A 14,969-nucleotide genomic window follows, 5' to 3' on the forward strand; every position below is an offset into this window, starting at 1 on the left:
CCCTCCTGCTACGTCCTGCCTGTCAGGAAGCTGTTAATCCCCTGACGGCAGAAACACTCAGCTTCTAGTGCTTGGAAAAGATGAGATCAGGGGTTTTAATGCAACGCAGTGATGGGGACCACCTCCATGATTCTAGCATTCAATGCTGCACCTTAAAGGTATTCCAACATTAAGTGCCCAGTAATCAAACTGCAAGGGAGCCAGCAGGTATCATGTGATGCATTTCGTCCTATACTGTATTATCCATCCAGCCATTATCTGAACTGCGTATCCTCACAAGGGTCGCAGGTCTGCTGGAGCCTATCCCAGCTGTCTTCAGGCAGTAGGCACAGTACACCCTGAACTGGTTGCCAGCCAATCCTCCTGTATTATTATTATTATTATTATTATTATCTTTCTGTGGCCTTGATGTGTTCCAACCATGCCAGAATTTGACAAAGCATCTTTGCTAGTCTGCAAATCTCATTTGGCATCCTTTCAAGTATTGATTATGAACAATGTTTCATTTGTATATATTATGCATATTGGATCTGATATATTTCACGTTCATTGGTGGCCGATCCCTAGCCCTTGTGACCATGTCGAAGTCACTGAACCCCAACAGTGGACCTGGCAGCGCCCTACAGGGCAGCAGCCAACCGCTGGTGTATGAAAGTGTGTGTGAATGGGTGAATCTGAGGCACCATATGGTGTAGATAAAGCGCTATATAAAAAGCTGTCCATTTAACCATTTCCCAGTATCCTTTAGCTGGTATGCATGGGTCACGGACAGCAACAATCAATTACTAGGATATCTGCAAAAATCATACTAAATTCACTGCTCCTGTCAATAAATGTACAAGAGTAGAACAAACCCCATGATGAGGCTGTGAAAATGAGCAATCGGCAGAACAAAACAGTTAACCCTGGAGGATTGCTTTTTGGCTTAAAAAAAGCATCCTCATCGGCTCATCAAAGCATGACGGCGGCAATCAAGTTGCTGCACGTCCAGGAATGAAGCTTCGTTCGTCAAGCAAACGCAACAAGCAACCACCGAACGATGATTCGCGGGGTTAATGGCTCGTTTCGCCGGTCATGTCGACCCCTGGATGACTTGATGCTGCGGCAGAGCTGCAGTCAAACCAGCCAATTGTTTATTTTATGTGCAATGAACTGTTATTTTATTATCAAAAGCACTTTTTGGAATATTGTCTTATTGCACAGAAACAATATTTAGATGTTTGAGCTGTCACAAAAGAAAAAATAGTAGTGTTAAAGTCAATGCTTGTGTTTGTTCTACAAAAAGCTCTTTTTCTACGTTTTTTTCCCTGTTGAATTGGAATTTCGACAATTTGGCTATATTCTAACGCTGATAACTAAAGAATGGAAAATGATAGAAATGCACTTTTTTTTCAGATGAAAGAAAAGAGTCTTTCTTTTGGTATGTTGCATGTTTATATAGCAATAGAACACAATATTCTGTGGGCCTTGCAAAATCAGTGAAAATCCCCCCAAATGGATGGTATTGATGGGGGTTGCGCCAATGAAAATGGCTGGGATTCAATGAGTTAAAGGGAATGAGAGGAACCGCTTCCATTGGATGGCAAACAAGTTGACTGCGTTCTCTGCCACAATGGCGCACAACAAGGCAAACGCCCCCTTCTATCTGTGCCCGTCTAGAAAAACACCAAAAGAAATAAAACTCGACCCATTAGACTGAACTTTGTGTTAGACTTGTGCTAGACACGACAATAGTGCCCAAGGTGTTTAGGTGGAAGCAGAGGTGACAAATTTAGGTCCAGGAAGTAAAACCCCTGCCACAGTTTAACTTTAACCCCAGGTGCTAGCTAGTGAGCTTCCTAGCTAGCTCCCTGGGTGCTCGGTGTCAAGGCACAATCTGTGACCCCTGCACGATCTGTGACCCGCATGCGCAGAAGATCGGCCATCTTAGATCGCTGACTACGGCAACCACATAGGTCAAAATACATTCAAGCAATTTATTTTATTTTAATCAAAGCAGTTCTGTAACCAAGCATATCTTGTACGAATAGAAAAGATTTTGGCACATACTGTAATTATAGCTTGCTGTGAGAGTGGGTATGGTTTATTTATTATTGTCTTTAAAACAATGTGTGGCCATTATCATAGTGTAACACGTTTGCAAATGTGTATTTTTTTATTTACTTGCAATTGACTTATATTTGTTTTGTTAATCATTAGGACCCGAGCAGCGACTGCTACGAGGTCCCTATTGTTCCTGAAGGAATTCTTTTTCTTTTTCTTTGTTATTATTCTTCTCCGCAAACGATCACATTTTTGAGACACTAAACGTGAACCAAAACTCAGCAAACTTTACACACAGGTCTGGCCTGGCAATTTTTTTTGATATTTTAAAGTCGCCATACATGATAACAGAAAAATAGGTCTGTGGCGCCCCCTTCAAAGGTTTAACGGATTCCTGTCCGGTACAAATGTCCTATCGCTACGAAAATTGGGTGTTACCTATAGCACATCCAAACGAACAAAAAAAGACTTTGATAGCTGTACCCTAAAATGAACAGGAAGTGAGGTATGAGTATTTGAATGTCCAATTTTGGCCCATTTTTGCACATTTACATGGGCCATACTTTTGCCCCCTTGTCCTACACCGTTAACCCGATTGACTTCAAACTTGAGCTGTAACATCTCAACACCTGGGACATCAGGGGAAAAAATCTTCTGTTTTGGACGTTGAAGACATTTAACATTTTCTATGCATATTTTTACTGTTTATGAATCTACTTATAGTATATAGATGCCATATAACTGTGATAATGTTTGTGTGAAATATATTGGACATATTAACTGTATTGTAATGAATAACACTTTTCACTCCCTTCCAGCTGGTGAGATAGGAATGCACATGGGAGTCATGTTCTCAAGTTCTCATGGAAGATAACACTTTGGGTCTGAGGGAGTCTAGGTCGCATGGCATTACCTGCCTACATCATATATCCGGGATGGTAGGGGAAATGGAGTAAACATGTCAGTAAATCACTTGTCTGTCTATTATAATTACTAACCCTTTGTCCAGCCTCAGAGGAGGAGTATGCTTTTTTCATCTATAAAACGACTGTGTTTTCATATTGACACACTCGAGGCTTAACATCACCTTTGGAATGTAAGCATTTACTCTTGTGTCTTTTAAGAGCTCTTAAAATAAATTCTTTATAAAGAAGGCTTCTTCATCAGATCTCATTTTTCAATTATTTTTGAACACGCAAAGATTACACTTAATATAGTAATCAAATAATACCTTCAACGTACTGTATGATGGGGGCGGGGCATCAAATTTGGACTTTCAAAATTCCTACTTAATGAAGCATTGCAGTTTGTACGAATCACCTAGAGGCACGAACAAATTTGGAGGCATAAGTAACAGCTCACAATGAACAAAAAACAAACTAACAGGAAGTCCCCCAGAGGCGGGGCATCAAATTTTGCGTTTCAAAATTCTTACATAATGAAGCATTCCTGTTGTACGTTTCACCTAGAGTTACCAAAATTTAATGGCATATGTAACAGCCCTCAAGGTACCAAAAACTATTTTTGAGCCATGTGCTAAACCTAACGGGAAGTCCGCCATTTTGATTTACTTTGGAATTTGTTGCCATTTTTGCGAGCTGTTTCATAGGGGTCATATTTTGATGAACTCCTCCTAGAGAATTTATCCGATCATCTTTAAATTTGGTGTGTTTCATCTTAAAATGTTGAAGAAAAGTTATTGAAAGCTTTTTATTTTGTCGCACGCTGTTGCCATAGCCATGCATTGTTTTCAAAGGGAAAAAAATCCTTCTTAATGAAGCATCACCGCTTGTGCAAAGCACCTAGAGGCTATTTTGATTTCCGTTGGGATTTGTAGCCATTTTTTGTGGCCTTTTACAGGGGTCATTATTTAACGAAGTCCTACAAAATGTATCCGATCGTCTTCAAACAATGTGTAATTCATCTTAAGACGTTTCAAATGAAAAGTTATATAAAGCTTTTTATTTTGTTGCACGCTGTTGCCGTAGCGATGATGTTTGCAAAGAAAAATGCTTTTTTTTTGAGAGTATAAACATGTGTGAAAACTCATGCAACTTTGCACCTGTCATGAACATGAATATTTTAGAGATTTCTTGTTCAATTTTCAATAAATTGCTCAATAGCGACCCCTAGACATTTTTATGAAGCATTTCCATTACTTTTGGTTTTGTATTTATTTTAAGTTTACATGCAAGTGTTTTGTGTACTGCGCATGTCATGAGCGCAGAGGAGAGAGAGGTGTAACCAAGAGGCTCGTTCAAGAACAGAGTTAAATTAAAGAGAGACATGCTCTAATCCTGTCCTGCCGTGTCTGGTTAATTTAGCAGGAAGATGCCAGAAAACATCATAAACTCTAAACTATTTGTAGCCTGCATTTTACCCAGCCTCCGAAAACAACAACAACATCTTAGGGTTACAATAGCATAGGGGTTGAGACTGTGTGAGGGGTGGGGATCATTTAAAACACACACACTGCAGACCTACTGTAAAGTATAACAATGCAGACTCACTGGAAATATAATGCTGTCAAAAGTAAAATGTTCATCTTTAAAATGTATAGTATTAAAAGTTACTTAGTTACTTTAAAATTATTCAAGAATCTAATATTTTTTTCATGTAACATTATTTTACGAGGCAGGCATATAAATGTGTTTAGTTCTAGTGCGGTTTCCGTAGTTAGCGATACAAGATGGCTGATCTTCTGCGCATACGCGTCACAGATTGTGCACGGGTCACAGATAGCGCCTTGACACCCGGTTACCTGCTAGGGAACTGGCTAGCTAGTACCTGGGGCTAAAGCCAAACTGTGGCAGGATTTTTACTTTCTGGACCTGGATTAGGCGCCTCTGGGTGGAAGGAAACTGAACACGAATCAAGGTTCAATTCTAAAAGGGCAATTTTGGAAATGTGCCCAGCAGGAACCAGACCTGGAGCAGAGAGGGTAAGCAAACATAGGCATCTGTGTTTATTTTGCAAAAGACAAATATATAAATATGTGAGGTAGTGAGTGCTTAAGGCAAGGAGAAATTGAATATTAACACTAAATTGGGTATATAATCGAGTCTAAGCGCATGAGTCAGACTGACATTTAAAATGAATTCAATTTCAAGTAGATATAGCTTTTAAAGATTAAAAGTCCCCATTTGATCGTTTTACATCATGCTTTTTCAAGTGGAATTTAAAATTCCTTACATCATGCAGCGAGATGAATCCTGTCTTGTGACATTTCACTTTATATTTGGCAACATACCTTTATGAGCACAGAGACACATGTGCTTTATAGTATGTACTTGAAGCACATACCCTTAGACATCAAATTTTGTAAGGAAATGTACATTTAGTATTGAGGTGCTGATGATTCTCTTAAATCAATATACAGTATTCTATGGTGGTGCTTGGTCTTCATCAGATACTGAATCTGCTTAAAGGGATACTTGACTCATTGAGTCGTTTTCAGCATTAAAAGGTAATATTTTGTCCAGAATTAATGTGACAGCGTAATTATTTTTCATGTACAATTAATACCTTTAAAAACACATTCTCCCACTTACTGTCAACTGAAGATGACATCACCTGTGCTGAGGAAATAAGGTAACGACCAATCACAGCTCACCTGTTTTCAGGGTTTGGTCAGCAAACTGAGCCATGGTTAGTTGTTACCTAGTTCCTCTTCTGTCAACAGCAAGTGGAAAAAGTGTTTTTAAAGATATTAATTGCTCATGAAAAATAATGCAGTTATCACATTAATTATGAACAAAATAGTATCTTTTTACTGTTGAAAATGGCTCCTTGAGTCAGGTATCCCTTTAAGCTAGTATGACACCCTTGGCAAGGTTCTGTGATAGCACTATTTGCATACTATCATCTATCAGGGCTTTGTGGTGTTGATGAAGTGCTACAAGAGGTTAAAGAATATGCATGTGGAGGAAGAAGGTGCTGGCTGAGATAGCATTTATCTAGGGATCCAATTTCTAACTACTCTGCTGATGCCTGTCACAATAGTCAAGGCACAACCTATTTTGTGTGTGCTTCCAGCTCTGTGAGTCAAGACAGGGTTGTCAGGTTGTTTTAAACAAGCATGAGCTGGGAGGGATATGCTAATAACAAACACTGATGCTTACAAGAAGCGGCACCAACCATTTAAATAAGGAAGGAAAACAACAACAAACAAACAAACTCATTAATGTAAATGGCATGTAATATATCAAAGTAGGTTGCCCTGTTGAGGCCAGGTCAAGTTGTGTTACAGAGGTGGGGAGTAAGTCACATACTGTATGTGCAAGTCACAAGCAAATCTTACGTCTTAACAGTCAAGTTTTAAGCAAGTCCCAAGTTACTGTGGATAAAAAAAATAAATTAAAATAAAGCAATTCTACTTGAGCCACCAGTAAATTCCAAGCAGTCAGGTGAAGTCACACTGCAAAAACTGAAATTTGTAAGTAAGATATAATTTCTTAAATTTAACCTAAATTTGCTTATTTTGCTCTGACAAGTTATTTCTACTTGAAATAAGATTGTCAGACTAGATCATTCTGCTTATTTTAAGATACGCATTACTTAATTATCTTATTTGATCAAGCAGTCTTGGCATTAAGTGTTAACAGCCAGTTTTAAGTACTGTGAGGCTTAACCCCTGGGCATTATTATAGTTTGATTAAATTCATGCAATTTTTGCCAAAATCAGGCATTTCCTTTGAAGTGTGATAACTTTAGTCATTTATGAATATTTTTTTCACTTTCAACCGCTCAAAATGTTCAGTGGCATCAGACCTATCTATACATATATAGTTTTTATTTTTTATTAATGCCCCCTATGGACAACAATAGCAGTATTATGCTAATTGCAAGACTAACTATGCTGTATATATATATAAAATAAAAGACTAATTTGAATATTTCATATGACATAGTTAGAGGCTCAAACAAGTCCATAAGTCATAACAATATAATTTTTTTATGGATGCATTTTGTATTTATTTATTAGCCTTTGGCGCCACCTAATGGATTTTTGTGTTAACACTCTCAACACACAAATTCCTCTATTTTCATGTTTATGACTCGTCAAAGAAGCGATTGCATCAGTAATCACGGAAGATGCATTATAACACATCAAGTTTACAGCATATCAAAAACTGTGATTTATAATGGGAGTCAATGAGCCAAAATCGGACATTATTACAGGAATTTCGTGTAAATCTCTCCCTCCTGTTTGGTAATAATTATAAATTACAGCATGGCGCCAATTTGAACTTCTACATTTTTTTAACAATCCTGGTAAAATGTCAGGTCCCTAGTGTATTTTTTTCAAATGCTTTTTCTTTGATGAAACACAGAAAAACATATGAATGCCAAAATGGACAAATAACGCCCACGGCATTTTCCACATTTTAAGATGGCTAACCAACACCAAAGGCCCTGAACTGGGGTTTCATAACTTTAATTTCTTATTTTAAGATTTTGAATAATCTAGTAATAAGATAAATGGGGGAAAAAAAGTGTGAAAATAATCCGACAAAAGTTCAACATTGCTATGTTGAACTTTTGTCGGAACTTGAACTTTATTGTAAGCATTTTGTTCTTGTTAAAATCATCAGTTTGTGGTTTCGTTACACAAACCCAAATCCAGAAAAGTTGGGAAACTACAAATTGTGAAAAAAACTGAATGCAATTATGTGGAAGTGCCAAATTTCAATATTTTGTTCAGAATATAACATAGATGACAGGTCAAAAGTTTAAACTGAGAAAATATATAATTTTAAGGGAAAAATATGTTGATTTTAAATTTCATGGTGCCAACAAATCTCCAAACAGCAAGCAATAAGAGGCTAGAAAAGTCAATTACACTTGGAAGACTGGAAGACCAGTTACCACTAATGAGGTCCATTGGCAACTTGATTGGAGTATAAAAAGAGCTTCTCGGAGTGGCAGTGTATCTCAGAAGCGAAGATGGGTAGAGAATCACCAATTCTTCCAATGTTGTTCAGAAAGATAGTGGAGAAATATCAGAAAAGGTGTTTACCAGCAAAAAAGTTGAAGTAATCATCATCTAAAGTGCATAACATCATCCAAAGATTCAGAGAATCTGGAACAATCTCTGTGTATAAGGGTCAAGGCCGAAAAATCATACTGGATTGGATGCCCATGATCTTCGGGCCCTTAAACTAAACTGCACTGCACCGCAAACAGGATTGCTTACTGTAAGAAAGGGCTCAGCAATACTTCCAGAAAACATTGTGCTTGAACACAAGCCACAGTGCCAGCTGCCGTTGCCAGATGAAATTCTACAGTACAAAGAAGAAGCCATTTCTAAAGCAGACCCAGAAGCACAGGCGTTTCTTTGGGCCAGGGGTTATTTAAAATGGAGTGTGGCAAAGTGGAAACCTGTTTTCTGGTCAGACGAATCACGATTCAAAGTTCTTTGTGGAAAACTGGGGCACTATATCATACTGACTAAAGAGGACAAGGACAACTCAAGTTGTTATCAGCACTCAGTTTATAAGCCTGCATCTGTGACCGTATGGGGTTGCATGAGTGCGTGTGGAATGGGTAGCTTGCACATCTGGAAAGGCATCGTCAATGCTGAAAGGTATATTCAGATTCGAGAACAACATCCAGGCATCATCACTTTCAGAGAAGATCTTGCATTTCTCAACACGGTAATGCCAGACCACATGCAGCACAAATTACAACATTGTGGCTGCGTAGAAAAAGGATCCAGGTATTGAAATGGTCAGCCTGCAGTCCACTTATTGCCCTTATAGAACACATTTGGCACATCTTAAAGAAGAAGGTGCAACAAAGAAAGCCCAAGACAGTCGAACAGTTAGAGAGACGCGTGTTAGACAAGAATGGGACAGCATTCCTATTTCTAAACTTGAGAAACTTGTCTCCTCGATCCCCAGACGTTTGCAGACTGTTGTAAGAAGAAGAGGGGATGCCTCACAGTGGTGAAAATGGCCTTGTACCAACTTTTTTGAGATTTGTTGACACCATGGAATTTAAAATCAACATAGTTTTCCCTTAAAATGATACATTTTCTCAGTTTAAACTTTTGAGCTGTTCTCTATGTTCTATTCTGAATAAAATATAAAAATTTGTCACCTCCCCTTAATTGCATTCAGTTTTTATTCACAAATGGTATAGTTCCAACTTTTTGTGAATTGGGTTTGTATTTACTGAGCTAATTTTTCTTCCTTCCAGCCAGTATTGTACTAGCTCACTGGTCTAGTGGTAGAGTGTCTACCCTCAGAGTGGGCGGTTGTGGGTTCAATCACTACCTTGGTCATATCAAATAATTATAATAAAAAGAAAGGGACCCTGTTACCTTCATCCTTGACACTGAGGCTGCATTGGCTCATTGTGGAGGTATTTTGATCAATAATATTATTATTTATTTAGTCAATCTTACTTTCTAAAAATACTAATTTCAAGACCGCCGTGGTTGATATGGGCCTAGTATTTCCTTATTTTTCATAATCTTACAGGTAAATTTAAGTACAATTTTCTTGTTTTGTTGGCAGATAATTATGCTTACTTAAAGTAATAATTTTCTTATTTTACTATATTTTTTTCTTAATTTTTTTTTTTTTTTTTTTAAATTACAACAAATGCTAGATTATTTTTTGTTTAATAAGATTATCATCTTCAACACAGCACATTATTCTTTAAAGTATATTTCAATGACATTACACAGAATGCCGACTTCTATTCATGCAACATTAACCGCTCAAATTAATTCCTCACATCCAAAAGCACCACCATCCTTTCCCAAATATACCATAAAACTAAAACTCATCCAAGATTATTCCAGATGCCTGCATTCTTTCGAGAACTCTTTTGAACACGTACTGAAGAACCACAAACAGAGCGGTGATTACAATAGCATTCTCCTGATCATTAATGCTTTGTTCAGATTGCATAAATCTATCTATCTATCTATCTATCTATCTATCTATCTATCTATCTATCTAAGGGCCATCAAAATGAAAGTCTGGAGATTAATTTAAATTCTTTAAAGTATTAAAAAATTAACTCAGTTAACTAGTGTGCAGACAGATTTGGAGGAGTAATTGGCAGGAAGATGAATAAACATGGACCATAGGTAGTTTTACTTTCTTTACTTTACTTGGTTGATGGTTGTTGTAGAACTGTTAAGTAATTTGCACACTTTGCAGAGCCAAATTCAAATAGCATATTACTTGTACGCCTTTGGCAGATCATCTCAGTACAAATTTCCCCGCTCAAGTTACCTCCATGGGCCAAGCAAGCCATTGCTGCTGAAGTATGGTGCTCACGAGCAGAACTAAACATGAAAGTGAGAAGTTCTGAGAATTGTTTCTATGGAGAAAAAAGATGGCCTGTAAAGGTGATCGTTTTGTTTCACAGTTGCATTTTACAGAAGTAATATTATTATAACAGTCTTTGGTTCTAAATATACTTTGTATTTGATTATTTCACATTAATTCAACGATTTTACTCAAGTAAATATCTGTTATAAACTTTGAAGAAAGCAGAAGCAAAATTAGAAAAATGTGGAAAATTGTGCGATTAATTAGTCAAAAAATGTATTCGGCAACACTTATATATATATATATATATATATATATATATATATATATATATATATATATATATATATATATATATATATATATATTCCTTAAGCACTACTAGAATTCTAAAACAACTAGATCTCCCACTCAAGTAATCGATAATATGGTTGTTGCTCACTGTTTTGAGTAGGTAATAAAGCCCCTCTCTTGCTTTTCTGAAGCAGACGGGTGGTGGAGCTTTATTGATTTCGATTATCAGGCTTGTACTGCCAAAAACGCCATGACTCCATCACATCTATGAGCCTATTTTTTACTTTAAGCTTTTACTCTACTTTGAACTACTGCGTCGCCACTTCCAGTGGAGCGGTACAGGGCTCTTTTTGTGGGCTGATCTTGTTTGGACTTGCTGTCTGAAATTGCCGAGCGATCCAGCGAGCACCCATCGTGATTCGTCAGACTCTCTGTCAGCTTCTCAGAATGTAGCTTTAAAATCTCCTCTCTAGTATAGGTTTTTTTTTTATTCACCAGGTTTATCTAGCTTGTATCCAAAGCCAAATGCCTCTGCGCTGAATGGGAGTTGCTACGGAAGCCCAGCGGCGCAAACCCGCAGGTCCAGCAACGCTAAAGATGTACATTGAAATGAATAGAGCATTCAAATTGACGAACACGGAGGTAAAGAAGTAATTATTCCTAAACATTTTTCAATTTTTAATACAATAAAATGGGAGCGCAGTAATGATATACATACAGAGAGAGGAAAAGTCAAAAGGCCAGGAACAACGTTGATCTATGTAAACAGAGTAACAACAAATCTAATTTTGAGAACAGTCAAAATGATTGCTCTGGGAGATCTAATAATAAGGACTATAGTTTGCTCTATATTATTTATTTGGTTGTTACTAACATAACTATGAGATTCATTTTTTAAAAATAGTTTCCAGTTGAATAAATTTTGTAGAAACTATTTGGACGTACATTGTTATTTACGTCCATTCAGTGCGTAGTGACGTAGAATGCGTTAAATGTGTTGCAACATATAACTATATATATATATATATATATATATATATATATATATATATATATATAGTATATATATATCTGTAGTATATATACGTCCAAATAAAGTTTTTACAAAATGTTTTCATATATATCTGTACTATATATATGTCCAAATAAAGTTTCTACAAAATGTATTCAACTGGAAATGATTTTGGAAAAATGAATCTCATAGTTATGTTAGTAACAACCAAATAAATAATATAGAGCAAACTTGTCATTACAGTCGGGATTCCTTTTAATCTAACATACCTGTTTCTTTCTGCTGTCATCCATCCCTGTGTTCCATCACTATGCCTCTATGCTCATCAGTGTTCTTCCAGCCCATCTCTCTTCTTTCGGTATAGAGCCACAATTGTTATTAATTTGTCATACATAATTGCTCAAGTGAAACACCCTTGTATAATGTTAGCAATTTTTTTTCTTTTTTTACAGGTTATCCTGATACTAACCAAGCTATACGACTTTCATATTGGCAGTGTCACTGAGAGCACTCTTTGGAGGTGAGTAAAAATGTTTTTATTTTAATGTCTAAACTACCATCATGTCTAAATGTACACAACCAGTGCACATGCAAAATCTGGAATGTCATCACTTTGTTTTCTTTTCCCCAGTACAATGGGCCCAATGTGATCTGGTGTCAGACCTGTCACTCAGTGATATGGTTTGCGTTGCTCTTTTTCTGATTTATTATGAGTTGAATTGAGCACATGCACATTGTAACACACTCACAAAGAACCAACAGTTGGAATCTCTCATTTAGTGGAGTGGAGACTGCAACCCATTTTCATCATTATGAAACACAATCAATTGTCATACAAGATTTTCCCGGGGTGGATTTATATCAATATCAAGTCCACACAATTGTCCAAGATTATTTTCAGCAATTGTCATACTTCATAAAGTTTGTGAGTAATTCATGTTAGGTTTTCACACATGCTGAAAATAGGAGTTGTTGCTGTAGTAGTTAGTGTTTGTTACAAAGCATTGACTGATTTCTTAGCATGAGTGAGTAGATCATGAATTCATAATGGTTCATTTTGTATTTCAAATTTTGTTGTAACATAACATAGGGACATTATTTGTGTTAAAAGTAATTGTAATCCTATGAATGGAAAACAACAACAATGCTGTGTCCCCTTTCACCGCCAGTATACTTATGCTCTGGAGACCTTTGGGGCATTGGATAACCATGTTGTTTTACCTTGCTATCCGTTGTTACAAGCTGTGCAGAAAACATGACCAAGAACATTTGCAGTTTGATTTTTTACAAGGCTAACCTTATTGCATTCAGACACTGGAATTTTTTTAGCGTAAACATTTTAAAACATTAAAAGTACAGTGTAACAGTGTAATACCTATGAAAACATTAACTCATTCTCTCCCAGCCATTTTCACTGAAGCAATCCCTTTTGCTCTCTTTTACTGGATTTTGGCTGATTTTGTAAGGCCCACAGAATATTGTCTTCTGTTGCTCTAAAAACATGGAACCTACCATAAGAAAGATTAGAGTCTATTCTTTCATCAGGAATAAAAAGTATATTTGTATCTGTTTCCGTTTTGCAGCAATTAGCATTACAATATAACTAAGTTTCATCATTATTCACAAACCTGTTGAAAACACTGTCAAAAAGAGCTTGTTGCAACATGGCTCTGGCTGATCTCTTATAATCTGCTGCCACCTGCTGGCCGTTCTTGGTAATAACCACCATTGATTTAAGCCACCTCTTTATGTTAGAAGCTGCATCAAAGCCTTTTGTGTGCTCTTGCATCAAAACTAAACTAAACATAAAAAAACATACAAATACGTTTTGGGGAGTGAAGGACAAAGTATTTAAAGACGTATTAACATGTTTTTTTTGGGTTTGAATTAGTTAATTTATGTTTTCAATGGGATTTAAGTGTAGCAATTGGGCTGGCTATGACTGGGCCTAGTCCCCACATCCATAGCCTCGCTGCTGTGGTCAAGAGTGTCAAAGTAAAGAAAAATTGGAACGTTGTTACCAGGGCCGGAAAAGCACCACTGAACTGCTGGGCTTTTGTATAGTTGTGGAGTTTTTTTTTTCTTTTGTTAAATATGTCAATTATAACAACCAACAGAGTTGGGCACGTCCTGTAATGGTCAATTTCCGTCGATGACAATGGCCACCCAGTTTGCTGAGTGCTTCCATAGTTTCGACAAATGCTTTATGACGCGGAGCCTCGCAAAAATACATGGAATGAGAAGGACCATCTGTACTCACCCCGATCGATGTGAACCTGCTTTAGTCAGTGCTCAATCCGTGTATTTTTTTAGGCTTTGCGTCAATGTGCACTCACCGAAAGGTAGGCAGTGTCATCAACGGGAAGTGACAATTAACGGAAGTGTCCAGCTCTGAAAACCAACATCATAAATGTTAAGATAAAATGACTTTTACTGTCAAAGTTCAATAATGTTGCTTCAATCATCCACATTGCAAAAATGGAGAGGCAGAAGAGAGAAAGAGTCAAATCAGGCAGCTAAACGTTTGCTATGTTTGTTTTTTAGCTTTTCTAAATATGCGTTTGTTCACATTTTGTGTGCAAGAAGTAGCTTTAGCCTCAGCTGCTTTCAGTAGCGACTTCATTGTGGGAATACTCCTCCTACTTTATTCCGCCTCACTGTCATGTGAAAAAGGCTCAGGTAAGTGGGAGTGAGCAGCAGGCCTGTGCACAGATAGACCCCTAGTGGTACCCTAGAACCTGCCCTTTTGCCCTGGATGGGAAAAGTGGCCTTATATATGGGCAGCAAAAAAAAAAAAAACTCAGTATTTTATTAGTATTATTTATATCTCTAGCTGATGGGGATTTGTTTGAGTTCTTGCAACTTATAATTACAGTGATGCTGAAAACAATACATGGCTAATTGCCCAACATTAAAGGTGGGGTCTTTAGTTTTGTCTGTTTGTGTTTGTAAACACAACCGTTTGTGTTTGTAAACAACCAATTCAAAACTGACTCCTTCCATGGCTCAACCCCAACTCTTCTCGTCAACATTGTGCATGCCTTCAGCGACACGCCCCCCGCTCTGTGATTGGCTGGAGGGGTAAACATAGACTTTCCGCCCACAAACGTCCCTCTCATGGCAAAACACAACAAAATGGCAAAATACAGGCTGGGGTGGTGGTGGATGATGACAAAATCTCCACTACACATTAACAGAAGCCCAGAGGTGTTGATTGAGAAGGATTACATTTGTATACATTCAGTGTTTAAGAAGTGTTTATTTCTGAATGAAAACTAAAGACCTAAGCTTTAAAGCAACACCTTTTGAAAATACTTGCCTTAATACAATTT

The 14,969-nt window shown here is 37.2% G+C and overlaps 1 protein-coding gene across 5 annotated transcripts in view; it reads left to right on the top strand.

The window, feature by feature from the left end:
- sorcs3a (sortilin related VPS10 domain containing receptor 3a) overlaps positions 1–14,969 on the top strand; it is a 300,196-nt gene that overhangs the window by 104,824 nt on the left and 180,403 nt on the right. For 3 of the 5 annotated variants that reach the window (XM_077570516.1, XM_077570517.1, XM_077570515.1), the window contains exon 2: positions 12,090–12,157. In XM_077570516.1, coding sequence (XP_077426642.1) covers positions 12,090–12,157 — 68 coding nt within the window. Of the gene's footprint in view, positions 1–11,932; positions 11,996–12,089; positions 12,158–14,969 lie in introns of those variants that run through there. The other 2 variants (XM_077570519.1, XM_077570518.1) reach the window with 2 other exon arrangements.

This window comes from Vanacampus margaritifer, chromosome 7, assembly GCF_051991255.1.
Source record: "Vanacampus margaritifer isolate UIUO_Vmar chromosome 7, RoL_Vmar_1.0, whole genome shotgun sequence".
In the NCBI taxonomy this organism is placed as follows: domain Eukaryota; kingdom Metazoa; phylum Chordata; class Actinopteri; order Syngnathiformes; family Syngnathidae; genus Vanacampus; species Vanacampus margaritifer.